The sequence below is a fragment of the Hemitrygon akajei genome, chromosome 14 (assembly GCF_048418815.1).
Source record: "Hemitrygon akajei chromosome 14, sHemAka1.3, whole genome shotgun sequence".
Lineage (NCBI taxonomy): Eukaryota > Metazoa > Chordata > Chondrichthyes > Myliobatiformes > Dasyatidae > Hemitrygon > Hemitrygon akajei.
In genome coordinates, this window is record NC_133137.1 from 84,523,601 (window position 1) to 84,541,510 (window position 17,910).

General features: G+C 45.1%; 1 protein-coding gene across 5 annotated transcripts in view; it reads right to left on the bottom strand.

Annotated features, from left to right (window-relative positions):
• Positions 1 to 17,910, bottom strand: part of celf2 (cugbp, Elav-like family member 2) — a 1,088,079-nt gene that overhangs the window by 682,476 nt on the left and 387,693 nt on the right. The window contains exon 1 of one of the 5 annotated variants that reach the window (XM_073066509.1): positions 7,378 to 7,528. The exons of the other annotated variants lie outside the window; for them this stretch is intronic. Coding sequence (XP_072922610.1) covers positions 7,378 to 7,430 — 53 coding nt within the window. The 5' untranslated portion in view covers positions 7,431 to 7,528. Of the gene's footprint in view, positions 1 to 7,377; positions 7,529 to 17,910 lie in introns of those variants that run through there. 5 annotated transcript variants of the gene reach the window in all.

Consider the following 17,910-nt stretch of genomic DNA (forward strand, 5'->3'; position numbering starts at 1 on the left):
TACAACATCATAATTCCATGTATCAATCCACACTTTAAGCTCATCCACCTTTCTTACAATGCTCCTAGCATTAAAATAGATACATTTAAGATACTCTCCACCTCCTCCTCTCTTTTCATCCCTAGCAATGCATTCAAATTTATTATCCTTTTCTTTCTTCTCCCCTACAACTTCGGGCTGAGCGCATCCCTCCTCCATCACCTGCCTGTCCTCCCTCACACACGGTCTACTTACTTGCTCTACTGGTGAACTAACCTCCTCTCCCATAGTTTCCTCAAATTGATTTCCGCCCCCCCATCTTACTAGTTTAAAGTCTGCCCCGTAGCCCTAGCAAACCTCCCCGCTAGGATATTGGTCCCCCCAGGATTCAAGTGTAACCCGTCCTTCTTGAACAGGTCACGCCTGCCCCAGAAGAGGTCCCAATGATCCAGAAACTTGAATCCCTGCCCCCTGCTCCAATCCCTCAACCACGCATTCATCCTCCACCTAATTCCATTCCTACTCTCACTGTCGCGTGGTACAGGCAGTAATCCCGAGATTACTACCTTTGCGGTCCTTCTTCTTAACTGCCTTCCTAACTCCCTATACTCTCGTTTCAGGACCTCTTCCCCTTTCCTACCTATGTCATTGGTACCTACATGTACCACGACCTCTGGCTCCTCACCCTCCCACTTCAGGATATCTTGGACGCGATCAGAAACGTCCCGGACCCTGGCACCAGGGAGGCAAACTACCATCCGGGACTCCCGATCACCTCCACAGAACCGCCTGTCTGAACCCCTGACTATCGAGTCCCCTATTACTATGGTCCTCTTTCTTCTATCCCTACCCTTCTGAGCTACAGGGCCGTCCTCTGTGCCGGAGGCCCGGCCACTGTCACTTCCTCCAGGTAGGCTGTCCCCCCCAACAGTACTCAAACATGAGTACTTATTGTCAAGGGGTACAGCCACTGGGGTACTCTCTAGTACCTGCCCCTTCCCCTTCCTGATCGTGACCCACCTATCTGCCTCCCGTGGCCCCGGAGTGACCACCTGCCTGTAACTCCTCTCTATCACCTCCTCACTCTCCCTGACTAGGCGAAGGTCATCGAGCTGCAGCTCCAGTTCCCTAATTCGGTCCCTCAGGAGCTGCAGTTCGGCGCACCTGGCGCAGATGTGGACGTCCGGGAGGCTCGGAGACTCCAGGATCTCCCACATCTCCCACTTGTATGAATTTAAATCTAAAAACAATCATAAAGGTACGACACCCACCAGCCTCTTGTTTGGGACACCATCTACCAGCATGAGGACTCATTCTCACCAACAACGGTGCAGTGTATACTGTACACAGAACAGCAACAGCAAAAAGCAATTGCCCCTTCAGCCTGCTAAGTTCATGCTGATCCAAACTTGGCCTCAACACCAATTTTTCTAAGGCTAACTTTATTTGTCACATCTACATAGAAACATCAAAACGTACAGTGAAATGTGTTGTTTTGCATTGATGACTAACGCAGTTTAATGATCGTCCTGAGAGCAGCCCGCAAGTGTTGCCACGCTTCCGGTGCCAACATAGCATGTCCACAACTCGTCAACCCTAACTCTTAAGATTGTGGGAGGAAACCGGAGCACCCGAAGGAAGCCCACAGGGTCATGGGGAGAGCACACAAACTTTTTACAGACAGCAACAGGAACCGAACCCCCAAATGGTGATCACTGGCGAAGTAAGGAGATTGTGCTAACAACTATGCTACCCTCTCTCGTCCCCTGTAGTTTAAACGTCTGTGAAGTTATACTTTAATATCTTCACTGGCACTGACATTCAGAAGAGAGACTTCATAACCATGGTTCATTGCAGTTTCTAAATGAGTAAAACTGTCATCCAAGAGCATTAGAGCTGCAGGGAATATCATTGTCATCAAGCTTCCCTCAAACCATACACCATTACTGACATGGAAAGATAACACTATACTTTGTGGCTTGGTTGGAATCCAGGAGCTTTCCCTATAAAAGCATGGTGGGGATACATTCAATGCAAAAGCTGCAAAGGGAGCAGACTATCACTGCAACACCAAGCAGTTAGCCAGTTAAATTATATCGGTTCCAATTACCGAGCAGACAAGAGGTTAAGAAATGAGATCATGTTCAAAGCCTCCTCAGTGAATACCAGGCACTCCTACCCCATGGTCACTCACAATGAAGAAGGCAGTCAGGATGGTATTAGTGCCATGTATTACAGGCACACAGCAGCCCTCCAAAAGCAGTGTAGGGTGAACCAACTATATCACAATCTAGCCAAATCCCTGTCCTGATGGCCATCAGCACTGTGGAAGGGAAACTGCTGGAGGAATTCAACGGGCCAGGCAGCATCTGTGGAAGTCCTAATACAGGATCTTGACCAGAAACGCCGACTATCCCACTTCTTCCACATATGTTGCCTTGTCTGCTAAATTCCTCCAGAATTTCTGTTGTTGCGCTGTATTCCAGCATCTTCAGTCTTGTGTCTCTACCTGTCCGGAATGCAGAACGTGGAACATACAGCACAGGAATAGACACCAGAAAGACTGCAGCTGCAGGAAATTTAGAGCAACACACAAGGTGCTGGAGGAACTCAGCGGGTCAGTCAGCACCTACGAGAGAAATAGACAGTCGATGTTTTGGGTTGAGACCCTTCATCATGACTGGAAAGGAAAAGGTGGGGGGGGGGTAGTGATAGTCAGTAGGAAAAGGTTGGGGGACAGAGTTGAGCAAGAGATGGTGGGTGATGGGTGGGTCCAGGAGAAGCGTGATAAGGCGGCGAGGGAAGGGGAAGGAGAGAACGATGCAAGAAGCTGTGAGGTGATAGGTGGAACTGACAAAGGGCTGAAGCAAATTCCCAAGGTAGGTGAACCTAAAATAGAGGGCATGGGTTTAAAGTGAGAGGGGAAATCTGAGGGGTAGGTATTTCACTCAGAGGGTGTTGGGTATAGGGAATGACTTGCCAATGGAGGAGGTAGATGCAGGTACAATTAAAATGCTTAAAACATTTGAACAGGAATTTGCGTAGGAAACATTAAGACTTTAAGACATAGGAGCAGACCCAGGCCATTCTGCCCATCAAGTCTGCTCCACCATTCGATCGTAGCTGATATATTTCCCCTCTCAACTCCATTCTCTTGTTTTCTCCCAGTAACCATTGATGCCCATCAAGAACCCATCAACCTCCACAACCTGGCAATGAAATCCACATATTCATGACCCACTGGTTAGAGAAATTTCTCATCATCTCTGTTCTAAAAGGGACATCCTTACATTCTGATGCTGTGCTCTCTGGTCCGAGACTCTCTACTATTGGAAACATCCTCTCCACATTCACTCTAACTTGGCCTTTCAATATTTGGTAGGTTTCCATCGGATAGACCATCATTCTTATAAACTCCAGTGAGTACAGGCCTAGCACCATCTAATGCTCCCCATACATTAACCCTTTTTTTGAGATCATTTTCAAAAAAAAACTCCCCTGCATCCTCTCCAATACAAGCACATCTATCTTAGACAAGGGGCCCAAAGCTGCTCACAATACTATAAATGGGGTCTGACCAATACCTGATAAAGTTGGAGGTACGGCCAAACGCAGGCAATGGGGCTGTCTTCGACAGACATCTTGACTGTCATGGAGAAGTTGGACCAAAGGGCCTGTTTCCTTGCTGTCTAACTCAATGATCTATGAACTAGATCATGCATAATTTATTGAGGACTACCTAGAGGTCAGGTAATTTCACCACTCTTCAGACAAATATTAGCAGGTGTTAAGAAGAATTGTTATGTTAAGTAATACTGTTATATTCAGATGAGTGATAAAAGTCGGATGTAGTGCAGGTCAAAGAATAAAGTTTGACATATTTATATACAAATGTTTGTAGAACCGGTTATGTTCTTATGAGATCTGAAAATATTTTACAGCCAATTGTGTATAAGAAATACAAGCAGAAGCAGAACATATTGGGCCTGAGCCTAGAGCACCCTTGAGCCTACTGTACATTTCAATAGGACCGTGACTAATCTGATTATGGCCTCCATTCCTTTATAATTTTAAAACTTCAATATTTCATTTTTGCATATATTCAATACTACAAACTCCACTGAATTCTAGAAGAGGGAATTCCCAAAATTCCCTGAGGAAATGGACTCATTCTCATCTGTGCCTTAAATGGGCTTATTCTGAAACTGGACTCCCTGGTTGTACACGGCTCCACGGTGGGAAACATACTCAAAGCAATTACCCTGCCAAACCCATTCAGAAACAAACAGTTTCAGTATACCATAGATTAAGATTAGATTAGATTATCTTTGTCACATGTACATTGAAATATCAAAATACACAGTGAAATGCATCATTTGCATCAAATCAAATCAGTGAAGATTGTTCTGGGGCAGCCCACTGTTGCTGGCACACTTCCAGGTCCAACCTAGCACTTACTAACTCTAACCATATGTCTTTGGAATACGGAAAGAAACTGGAGCACCCAAAGGAAACTCACATCATCATAGGAAGAACGTATAAACTCCTTGCAGATCGTGGCAGGAATTGAACCCTGACCTTTGGCGCTGTAAAGATCAGTGCTAACCACTATACTACAGCATCATACAGCACTGAAAAAGGCCCTTCAACCCAACAAGTTTGTGCTAGCTATCAAGAATCCATTGACCACAATCCCACATGAATCCCATTTTATTTCTCCACATTCTCATTGACTACCCCGAGATGCCGACTCAGTTGCACAGTAAGAGTAACTTACAGAGGCCAAGTAGCCCACCAACTCACATATTTTTGGATTGATGGAAGAAACCAGGCTACTCGGAGGAGACCCATAGGGAAAATGTGCAAACTCTACACAAACAGTGCCGGAGACCAGGATTGAACCTGGAGTTGCTGTAGCTGTGAAGTAACAGCTCTATCAGCTGCATTGCTACAGCTCTCTAAAATCCAGTCACCGTGCTGATGTGAACAGCTTGTGCTCAGCAAGCTCCCACAAAGAGCAGGGCAGGAATGATCAGCCTATCTGGTTCCAGGCAATATCTTTTTAACCTACTCTTAAGATCAATCTAACCCTTCATAGACCTTCATTTTTCTATCGTCCACTTTCAATTTTTCCATCATCTATGTTAACTGATACACTGGCCAAAACTTCACAGATAATATCTCTGCACTTCTTCCGCCTATTGTCAATTACTCTCAAGCAACACACACAAATGACGATGGAACTCAACAGGTCAAGCAGCATAGAGCAGGCCCTTTGCCCCCAATATTGTACTGACCTTTTAACCTACTCCAAGATCAATCTAATCCTTCCCTCCAACATAGCCCTCCATTTTCTATCATTCATGTGCTTATCTAACAGTTTATTAAATGTCCCGAATGTATCTGCCTCTACCACCACTTTTGGCATTCCATGACTGACCTCTCTATGTAACTTACCTCTGACAGCCCCTTTCTACTTTCCTCCAATCACCTTAAAATTATACCACCTTGTAATAGCCATTTTCACCCTGGGAAAATGTCTCTGGCTATCCACTCAAGCCATGCCTTTTATCCTCATGTACAACTCTGTCAAGTCTCAACCTCCTTCACGCCAAAATGAAAAAGCCCTAGCTCGCTTAACCTATCTTCATAAGACATGCCTCTTAGTGCAGGCAGCATTCTGACAAATCTCTGCACCTTCAGGTCCTGATGAAGGGTCTTGGCCTTAAACACTAACTGTTTATTCCCCTCTGTGTTGGCGCTTGGCCATGTGGTTAAGGCGTTCATCTAGTGATCTGAAGGTCACTAGTTCGAGCCTTGGCTGAGGCTGTGTGTGTGTCCTTGAGCAAGGCACTTACCACACTTTGCTCTGCGACGACCCTGGTGCCAAGCTGTAGGGGTCCTAATGCCCTTCCCTTGGACAACATCAGTGGCATGGAGAGGGGAGACTTCCAGCTTGGGCAGCTGCTGGTCTTCCATAAAAACCTTGCCCAGGCTTGTGCCCTGGAAACTTTCCAAGGCACAAATCCATGGTCTATCGAGACTAACTGAGGCCTACCTTATTCCCCTCCATAGATGCTGCCTTACTTACTGAGTTCCTCCTGGTTGTGTGTTGTTCAGGAGTTCCAGCACCTGTAGTATCTCGTGTGTCTTTTATACAGCTCTCTCTGTATAACATTCCCCCAAAAGCACTACTGACTATAGTGTAAAGGGCATTTATCCTATAGAGTATTTAAGGATCATCTCTGCTTTGAGACTTGTCTGACAGAGGCAAAGGGAAACTCGGTCAGGATCAGCATAAGCAAATGTTGCCTGGGTAGAGGTATCCATGGGGTAAGTGCAGAAACAGCGAGTGTGGGGGGAACAAAGGGGGTAAATTGGGAGTGGATGGTGGGGAGATGTGAAGAAAATGGGGGAAGTGAGTAAATAAAGCCTTTGACGGGGAACCTTTCCTATGTGACCAGAGAGACTGCTTGCATCTCAGTCTTGACCATAATGGCAAGAGCCCGGATTGCACAGCAGTCTGCAAAGTATTCCCGCTGCTTCCAGAGAGAGATATATATATATAAAAACACGGAGCCTTTAAAACCTACCTCCTCAAGAATTATCTACTTTAGACAGCAGGAAAAAGCACTACTGTGGCACAAAGGATTACTATAGCTCGGCGGACAACAAAAGGAAAATAGCAAGCTGTGAATTTAATTCAGACAGAGAAGCTCGCTCTTTGTTGAAATCCAAACCCCCCCCCCCACCCCCATCCTATTTACATTTACCTCCCCATGTTAAATTCTGGTCAGGACTGGACACAGCTGCAGATCCCACAGAGAAAGATTCAGTACAAGGAGAGATTGGTGAGGGGTGGGGGGGACGACTGCTGAATATCCTCATTCATCAGAGAGAAAGAACGGCACGGCTTAAATGCCCCCTCCCGACCCTTCTCCTTAACTCGCCTCCACTCCACCCCACATATTGCTTAGTCAACAAAAAATGTGGCTGAATCCAATTACACGGAGCCAGACGCAGAGAGCTGAGGGGGAAAGGCACCCGTCTCCGCTTGATGTTCTCTTCGTCATTCCAAAGAAACTTTCCCTGTGGTTTTAAATCAGAATCCCAACACGGAGCATTTCTATTGTATACAAAGCACGGGGAACAGTCCCCCCGGAGCTTTCCTGAAACACCAGCCATTCCCCTGGCCTGCGGGGGATGTCATTTACAATCACGAAAGCAAGCCACTTCGCCACAGGGGTTGGCGGTGAGGAGAAGAGGGAAGACAGAGCGGGAGAGACTTCAACTGTGCGGCGTTCGCATTGAGACAGCGGAACTAGTTCTAACGCGCGGCGCCACAGAATCATTCTCTTAACAATAAGCGTCGGGTGCCAGAGCACCGACTGAGCCTACCTCAGAACTTTCCAGCTCTCGAGTGAGTGCAGCTCGGAGATCACGGAGACCATTGTAAACAAGACAGGCTAAGGAACAAAAAAACAGAGAGGGAGAGGCAGGGTCTCTGCAGCTGCTTAGAGCCCCAAGCCTTTTGCAGCAAGGTTCGTCCTATTCTCGTGTCTGATAAGCACTTGTCACAGCATTCCCTCCGCCCCTTCATCAATCCAGCTCCTTTATTGCCCTCTCATTCCACCATCTCCTCTACACTCCCCCCCCCCACCCCACGCTACTTCTTTTGGACTCCCACCCCTCACCAACCCCCCCCCCCACCCCTCCCCACTCACTCAACCTCGTCATGTACAACCAGAGGTCAAACGCAAGTCTGCTCACATGCGATTGCTGCTCAGTGAAGCTTGGCAGTAATTCTTTGGTTATTAATGCTGCACCTCATTTGCTTGTTTTTGGGAGATCGCAAAGGTCACACTGTGTCTGAAGACCTTGCAGATTCTGCCAGCGAGCGGTTGCAGGACAAGAATATGTACTAACTTCCAATACCCTCCTTAGTCTTACATACAAACCGCACGCGCGCGCGCGCGCGCACACACACACACACACACAAACATACATGCACACCGACACACACGCATGCACATATACCCCACACATACAAGGATACAAAAAGACACACACACAGGTACATGCAAATAGGTACTCCTCCCTCACTGGTTCCCTCACATATTGATATAGTCACGCACACACACACACAGACACACACACACACACATATCTCTCAAGACACACAAAAGCATAAATGCACAGGCACACCTGCACATATACTATAAACCCCCCCCCCACACACACAGATACACAAACGTATATCCCCTACACACAGCCAAATACACATGCACAGACACACATACACATCCCCACCCCCCACACATACAAGCACACACAAATATACACCTCCAATGCATATATGCACCCACATACACATACAGACACACACCCATATACACAAGCCCCCATACGTATAAAAAGCACACACGCACGCACTTACTCTCTGTGTGAAATTTTCTCCTCAAAATCCTTTCCTATTAGGAGAATCCAGGATGGCTGCAGAAACTGGATGGCTCCAGGCTGTGAGACTAATGAATACCCTGCCACCACTGAGGTCTCATCACTAGGACAGCGAGCTCTTCATTGTATACTATACTGTTTACCTGTGCTATGGACTTCCCATGCATTTTGAATTATATTTATTAACTTTTTGTGCTAATATTATGTGTTGTGTGTAATATATGTTACGTGGGTGCAGTCAGATGGCAATGAACTTGAACTCAAGTGTGTGCTATCCTGTGTTTTGTTTATTTATCACTGTCATATACTGCACAGTGAAAATCCTCAATGGTAACCACAGCTTTCAAACTCTTCATGAAAGTTTTGGGGTCTCTCCAAGTCTTTTTGCCTCTCTTGCTGAAAGGTGTGTGGTGTGAGGCTGCTGTTTCAGTGCAAGCTGGCCACTCACAGCAGATGCAGCACTGTAGCAAATCCTCACTGGTCGGGGAGAGGTCCCAGAACTCAAGGCTGTGAGGTGGGATGTGTCAACACATGGCGCCTCTCACATTCAAAAGAGCCTGAGTTCCACTGCAACACACACAAAAAGGTTAAGGTACTCAGAAAGTCAGGCGGCGTCTATGGTGGGAAATAAACAGCTGATGTTTCAGGCTGAGACCCTTCATCGGGGAAGAAGCCAAAATTGGAAGGTGGAGAGAGGGGTAGGAGTATAACCTGGCAGGTGATAGGTGAGACAAGGTGAGGGGGAAGGTGGGTAGGTGGGGTAGTGGTGTGAAGTGAGAGGCTGGGAGGGGATAGGTGGAAGAGGAGGAGGGGTGAGAGGGGAACCAGAATAGGGAATGGAAAAAGAAGAGGAAGAAGGGGAATAATTACCAGAGCTTAGAGAAGTCAATGTTCATGCCATGAGGTTGGAGGCTACCCGAAGGAAAACAGTTTCACTGCAGATAAGACTGAGGAAATCACTGCCTTTTTGTTTTCCCCGCACCCTACGATTACTCTTCCTTCAGTCCCCTCCATGTAATCTAAGCTTGCAATGTTAATGACTGAAATTGTTTTTTCAAATCTCCAACCATGCTCGGAACAGACTGATTCCCCCAGCACCTCTGAACTTCCCTATTCTCCCCCTGAGGGACAAAGTAATTGAAAAAGCATTCCAGACTCTTAATTTCCTCTTGGGGCTAAACTCCAAGCCAGAAAATATTATAACATCATAAGATATAGGCACAGAATTAGGGCATTGGCTCATTGAGTCTGCTCCGCCACTTTGTCACTGACCGGGCAGCACAGGTGATTGGGTTCTAAGTTAGAGTAATTTGCCTGATGGTGTGGCAACTCCAAAAGGAAGCATCCCAGATTTTTAGTTGCATGGTCCCTTGCATTGGATCTAGTCCTCAGAAATGAACCTGAACTGATTGTTGTCTCAGCCAGCTTTCAGGTGATCTGCTTATTGTTTCTGTTAACAATCCCATCAACGGACCAAATTGTGCTTGACCCAGGCCATTGCCTGTACTTGCCCACACCCCTTTCCAGTCCTGCATTTAGTTTCTGAGGCTCTTCCCCAGCATTGAATAAGATCTGAGCTTGGCCTCGGCTTCCATTTCTCTTCCTGATCTCCATTACTCTGGGTTTCCATCTAGTGCAAAAATCTGTTTATCTACACTTTGAACTTATTTGAAGGCATCATCCACAGCTCTCTGGGGCACATAGTTCAGAAGCTTAAAAGCCCTTGATGGAAGAATTTCCCACACTCAGCATATTGTGTTAACTAATAAACTCAAGAAAGTCTGCAGATGCTGTAAATCCAAAGCAACATACACAAAATGCTGGAGGAACTCAACAGGTCAGGCAGCATCCATGGAAATGAACAAACAGTTGATATTCTGGGCCAAGACACTTCTTCAGGACCCTTCTTCTTCTTACTGTGTTAACTGTTTTAATGTTGCTGTTTGCAAGATAAACATTGGCCAGGACAATATGGAGAAAACCATTGCAAGATTCGTGTTCAGGAACAGCCATTACCCTTCAACCATTAGGCTTTTGAACCAGCATAGACATCTTCACTCAACACAAAACTGAACTGATCACTGAACTCAAACTATGTACTCACTTCCAAGGGTTCTACAACTCTTTCTCAGTACTATTTATACAATATTTATTGTTATTATTATTTTGTTGTTGTTGTGTTTGCACAGTTTGTCTTCTTTTGCACATCGGTTGTTTCTCAGTCTTTGTTTGCAAGTACCTTTTCATTGATTCTATTGTATTTCTTTGTTCTAGTATGAATGCCTGCAAGAAAATAAATCCCAAGGTGGTATATGGTGACATAGACATACTTTGATAATTAATTTACTTTGAACTTTGATCTTTGCATCAATTTGCCCCACCTTGGAATTTTCTTCATAAGCAGAAAGAATTTTCTTTTTTTCTCTCCGAAGCCTGAATGACTTTCCTCTTGGGCTTTGTAATGAACGAGAGATTATTACTTAATTGTCTGGACACTGGTGCATTTCTACTCTTCCTTGCACTCCAGATCTGAGGGATGTAAGTGTTCTTACACCAGTTCTTTTAACATGGAGTGGTACTTGTACACTTTGTCCACTGATATGAGGTCCAAGATAACAGGAGACCAGGCTTTTTGCTCAGACTTTTGCACATGCACACAGACTTCTGGCAGCATGGTGGCATAATGCTCTACAACTCTAATGATCGGGGCTCAATTCCCGCCGTTGTCTGTAAGGAGTTTGTATGTTGTCCCTGTGATGGCATGGTTTCCCACGAGGTGCTCTGGTTTGCACCTACATTCCAATGACGTACAGGTTGGTAAATTGTGGGCATGCTAAGTTAGCACTGGAAGCACGACGACACTTGTGTGCTGCCCACAGCACATCCTTAGGCTGTGTTGATTGTTGACGCAATGGTGGATTTCACTGTATGTTTCTCGATTTTGATGTACAAGGGACAAATAAATCTAATATTTAATTTTTCATGGATCACACATACATAAATACATGATTTTGCCATCCCTCCTGTGGAACAGCCCAGGAGAGGTAGAAGAATCAAATTCAGTTACTCAGCTGTGACCTGGCCTTGATTCTGTAAGGAGTTTGTACATTCTCCCCGTGATTACATAGGTTTCCTCCAGGTGATCCAGTTCCCTCTTACCAAAGAGGTATATGGGTTAGGAAGTTATGGGCATACTATGTTGGCACTGGAGGCACGGTGACACTTGCAGGCTGTCCCCAGCGCATCCTTGGACTGTGTTAGTCATTGACACAAACGATGCACTTCACTATATGTTTTGATGTACCTACATGGTAAAAATAAAGCTAATCTTTCTTTTCCATCGGCAGAATCTCCTGTATGAGTGGGGGGAAACAGACAGTTGATGTTTCTGGTCGAGACTTTTCATTTGGCCTGAAATATAGAGGAGCCACAGCCTGTAAAAGGAGATGATTTGGACATCTGTACTAGTGACAGTGTCTTTCTCCTCCGAACAGCAGCACATTTAAGCGCTGAGTATTTGAAGTTTGGGCTCAGGCTCCGAAATGGGACTTGAACCTACAATCCTCCAACTCAGAGCAGCGACTTCCACAAGCTGAACCGCAGCTGACATCCAGCAAAGGGCTGTCAGAAAAAAGTGGATGACAGATTATGTCTCAGTGTTGCAGCCTGACCTGACAATGGCTGAGTCGGTCTTGGTTGTCAACCATGTCAGCCTTGGACAAATCCCAGGTGTGCGCTTTTCAGCTGCGAACTGCAAATCTGTGGTGTTCACTCGTGTGCCTATGCCCAGTAAGAAAGCAAGCTGCATCTGTCACATAGGCTGTAGGACAGACCCCGGAGACAGCAAGGAATGTATCCTCTGTCATTGTTGCATATTGGGAGATGCTACGTGAGCTAACCTTGTTTAAGAAGATGAAGATTAACTTTATTTGTCACATGTACGTCACAAACTCCACCACGGTTGGGCCCAAGCCTCGCTATGACAGGAGAAGGGTTGGGCATGGGGCTAGAAACCTCGTCCCGTTAAAACCCAGGGTTCCAGAAACACCAATTGAAGCTCCAAAGATCTCGTCCCTGGGGGAGGAAGGATCTATGCCTAGAAGATGCATGAATTTGTGTAGTGAAAGCAGATGCCACAGAGCCGATTGACCTTCAGCCCAGGACAGATGATTCTGGTAAGCTGCTGTTGGCAGGCTGTGTTCCAGTAGGCTGATGGGCTTAAGAAGAAGACATCAAAAAATACAGTGAAATGTGTTGTTAACATCAACGACTAGCATAGTCCGAGGATGTGCTGGGAGAATGCAAGTAGCCCTATGCTTCTGGCACCCAACACAGCATGCCCACAACTTACTAACCCTAACCCATATGTCTTTGGACTGTGGGAGCAAATTGGAGCACCCAGAGGAAACCCCACACTGTCATGGGGAGAACGTACAAACTCCCTACAGACAGCAGCGGGAATTGAACCCCAACATTACAGCCGGTGCCATAAAGCATTAAGCTAACCACTATGCTTCTGTGCTGTCTATGTTGAGGTGGTCTGACCTATCTGTAATAATGTGTAAGAGACAATGGGAACTTCAGAACAAGAGCCTGCTCTTTATTGAAAACTGTCAATATCTCGTATGTGTGAGCTTACACCACACACATGACAATGTCACATATGACTCATTTACCTGTTTATACAGAAATATAACACTCTGAACCTTCAGAATAGTATTTCAATGGCCATTAGACATTCAAAGTCAAAGTCAAAGTCAATTCATTATCTAAGTATGTATAATTCACCATATACTACCCTGAGATTAATTTTCTTTCAGGCATTTACAAGACAATAAATAAATATGATAGGATTTACGAAAACTGTACATAAAAAAAAACTGACAAACTATCATTGTGCAACAGAAGACAAATTATGCAAGCAAAAATTTAAAAAAATATTACCGTGGACCTGAGCTGTCGTGTCCTTGAAAGCGAGTCTGTAGGTTGCAGGATCAGTTCAAAGTTGAGGTGAGTAGTTATCCATACTGGTTCAAGAGCCTGAGGGTTGTAGAGTGATATCTGTACCTCCTACCTGATGGTAATAGTGGAAAAAGTACATGGCCTGGATGTTGGAGGTCCTTGATGTTGTATGTTGCTTTCCTGTGGCCCACTCCTTCTAAATATATTCAATGGTGTGGAGGGTGGGGACAGTTATGGCATATTGTCTGTCTAAACTATGTGTTAATCATGACATTTTAGCTATTTCTTGATCCAAAATATACATGATGTCATAGCCTGTTGACTTCTGACCTCACACTTGCACTTGCTCACAAGTATTCCACCCTTGTCTACCATACTTGCTCATTGGCTTTCCTGAGCTCACTTATTTGTTTTGCCTGACTTGCTCCCCATCTTTTTTTTCTAATGAGCCACTATGATGAGACTCAGGAATTTGTTCAAATACAACCTCTCAAGTGTCTCCTCCAAGCTGGGCAGCAACAATCTCCAGTGTTTGTAGCCTGGGAGGCATTGAATTCTGCATTGATAATGGAATTCTACCACAACAAAGGATAAGAACACTGAAAGAACCCAGTGTGTCAAGCAGCATCTGTGGAGGCAAAAGATGTAGGTCATCATTTTGGGTTGAGACACTGCATTCGTACTTTTTTCACAGTATCTGCTTGACCCACTAAGTTCTTTCAGTGTTCCACTTTTTCTGTTCTAGATTCTAGCAATCATGATCTCGTTTATCTTCATGCCAGCATTGTACAGTACTGGGGCAAGCTGTTACCTAACAGTTGATTGATGACTTACCTCCGATCACCTTAAGAAACTGGTTTTTAAGGAACAACACACACTTAAAGGAAGGAGACATTGTGGGCTGCTTGTTTGGAGGGAAAATGGGTGAGGGCAATTAATGAACATTTAATGCTGTTGTACCTCGCAAAGGGGCCAAACAGACATGGTCTGAAATACAGCACATAATCTGACCCTTCAGGAATATCAAGGGTTGCAGGAAATAATATCAGCCCCGAATCTATCCATGGCCTCCTCTACTGTCAAGATGAAGCCACGCTCAGGTTGGAGGAACAACACCTTATATTCCGCCTGGGTAGCCTCCAATCTGATGGCATGAACATTGATTTCTCTAACTTCTGTTAATGCCCCTCCTCCCCTTCTTACCCCATCCCTTATCTATCTATCTATCTATTTGTTTGTTTGTTTGTTTATTTCTCTCTCTCTCTCTCTCTCTCCACCCCCCTTTTTTCCTCTCTTTTTTTCCCCTCTCTCTCTGCCACTCTCACAATCACTCTTTGCCTGTTCTCCATCTCCCTCTGGTGCTCCCCTCCCTCTTTCTTTCTCCCTAGGCCTCCCGTCCCATGATCTTTTCCCTTCTCCAGCTCTGTACCCCTTTTGCCAATCAACTTTCCAGCTCTTAGCTTCATCCCTCCTGCTCCTGTCTTCTCCTATCATTTCGGATTTCCCCCTTCCCCCTCCCACTTTCAAATCTCTTACTATCTTTTCTTTCAGTTAGTCCTGACGAAGGGTCTCGGCCCGAAACGCCAACTGCACTTCTTCCTATAGATGCTGCCTGGCCTGCTGCGTTCCACCAGCATTTTGCGTGTGTTGCTTCAGCCCCTGAATGGGACTTTCAGGCATGATCTCACATATCAAACTTCAATTCATTTATAATGTCTGTCAAAAAGGATTAGAAAGCAATCATTATCTTTCTGTCAAAATTGGTATAAACTCATTGAATTACTCATACTGGCCAGTTCTGTGTCCGTAGGGGTGGACCTGTTGGTCTTGCTCTGCAACCTAGAGTGACTCTGACATGACGCATGGTCTCAGCCCAAACCATCAACTGTTTATTCCTCTCAGGAGATGCTTCCCGACCTGCGGAATTCCTCTGTGCATTACTCTGGATTTCCAGCATCTGCAGAAACTCTTGTGATTGTAACTGTGACATATCGACATAAATTTTTTTTGATCTTAGTAAAATTAGAAAATATTTGGAAAGTTCGACAATTTCTGTAAAAAGAGAAACAAAGTTTTGTGTGGAACAATGACATTTTGGGCTGAGACTATGTGTGTGTTCCTCAAGATTTTTCAGCATCTGCAGATCTGTTTGTTTACAGACTTTCACAAAGAGTCTTTGTTTTGAAACATTGACCCTGTTTCTCTTTCCTGAGATGAATCCTGAACTTCTGAGAATTTTCAGCATTTACTGTTTTTAAAAGCAAGAGAAAACCTGCAGATGCTAGAAATCCAAAACAACACACACAAAATGCTGGAGGAACTCAGCAGGCTAGGCAGCATCTATGGTAAAAAGTACAGCCGGTTTTTCCATGGATGCTGCCTGGCCTGCTGAGTTCCCTTGTGTGTGTTTACTGGTTTTAACACAGGGTTACCAGCACCTGCAGTATTTTAGTGATCTTTTGTATCTTTGTCAATATTTGTGCAATAGACAAAGTTCAAATATCTTCACATTCAAAATGCCAAGATATTGTTGAGTCAGAGTTTCTACAGGGGCACAGTTGAGAGCACCCTGACTGGCTGCATCACTGCCTGGTATAGGAATTGTTCCTCTCTTAATTGCAGGACTCTGCAGAGAGTGCTGCAGACAGCCCAACGCATCCGTAGTTGTGAACTTCCCACGATTCAGGACATTTACAAGGACAGGTATGTGAAAAAGGCCCGTAGGATCATTGGAGACCCAAGCCATCCCAACCACTATCTATTCCAGCTGCTACCATCTGGGAAGTGGTACCTCAGCAAAAAGCCAGGCCCAACAGGCTCCGGGACAGCTTCTTCCACTAGGCCACCTGACTGATGAACTCATGCTGACTTGAGTGTACTCTATATTACAGTGACTATTCTAGTTATTATAAATTATTATGATTGCACATTGCACATTTAGATGGAGACATAACATAAAGATTTTTACTCAAGTATGTGAAGGATGTAAGAAATAAAGTCAATTCAATTCAATATACAACATGGAGAACAGGCCTTCAGGCCCAAATCATCCTTACTGACTAGGTTACCTAACTAAGCTAGTCCCACTTGCCTGGGTTCAGAATCAGAATCAGAATGAGGTTTAATATCACTGTCTTATATAACATAAAATTTGTTGCTTTGCAGCAGCTGTACATAAAACTACTATAAATTACAAAATATAAAATTAGTGCAAAAAATAGTGAGGTAGTGATCATGTGTTCAGAAGGGGGTAAGAAGCTGTTCCTAATCACTGAGTGGGTCTTCAGGCTCCTGTACTTCCTTCCCCGATGGTAGTAACGGCATGGCCTGATTGGTGAAGGTCCTTGATGATAAACGTCGTCTTTAGTTATTGAGACACGGCATAGACTAGGCCCTTCAGGCTTTTTGAGCCACACTGCCCAGCAAACCCTGACTTAACCTTAGCCTAATCACAGGACAATTTACAATAACCTATTAACCTACAAACCGGTACATCTTTGGACTGTGGGAGGAAACCGGAGCAGCCGGAGGAAACCCACGTGGTCACGAGAAGATCCTACCTACTCCTTACAGACAGTGGTGGGAATTGAACCCGTGTCTCTGGTGCTTCAAAGCATTGTGCTAACCACTACGTATGGTACTGCCTCTAGAGAATGCGCTCGAGGGTGGGGAGTGTTGTCCCTGTGATGGAGCTGACTGAATCTACAACCTTCAGTTGTCCCTTGTGATCCTGTGCATTGGAGCCTCCATATCAGACGATGATGCAACCAGTTGGAATGCTCACAACTGTACATCTATAGAAATTTATAAGTCTCTTTGGTGATATATATTAAATCTCCTCAAACTCCAAACAAATTAGAATCACTGGATGCCTTCTCTTTGTCATTGCATCAGTCATTGCTGGGCCCAGGATATATCCTCTGAGATGGTGACACCCAGGAACCTAAAGCTGCTCACCTCTCCACCGCTGACCTCTCGATGAGGAATGGTCCATGTTCTCCTGACTGTCCCTTCCTCAAGTCTGCAATCAGTTCCTTGGTCTTGCTGTCGTTGAGTGCATGATTGTTGTAGTGACACCGCTCAATCAGCTGATTATCCCATTCCTGCACACCTCCTCATCACCATCTGAGATTCTATCAACAATGTTGGTGTCTTTGAAGAACTTACAGCTGGTGTTTGAGCTGACAGGGGTTAATTCTAGCCATTGCAAACTTCTTGAAGGACCTCATCATAGTAATGTGAGTGCTACTGGGTGATAGTTGTAGAGACAGCTCGCCCTGCTCTTCTTGGGCACCAGAATGACTGCTGCCCCTTTGCAGCAGACGGGGACCTCAGACTGCAGCAGTGTATTGAAGATGTCCTGAACACTCCAGCCAGTTAGTTGGAATATGTTTTGAAGAAGGCTCTCACCCCGAAACGTCGACTGTTTATTCATTTCCATAGACGCTGCTTGATCTGATGAGCTTCTCCAGCATTTTGTGCGTTCTGCTCAGATTTTCAGTACCTGGCTAG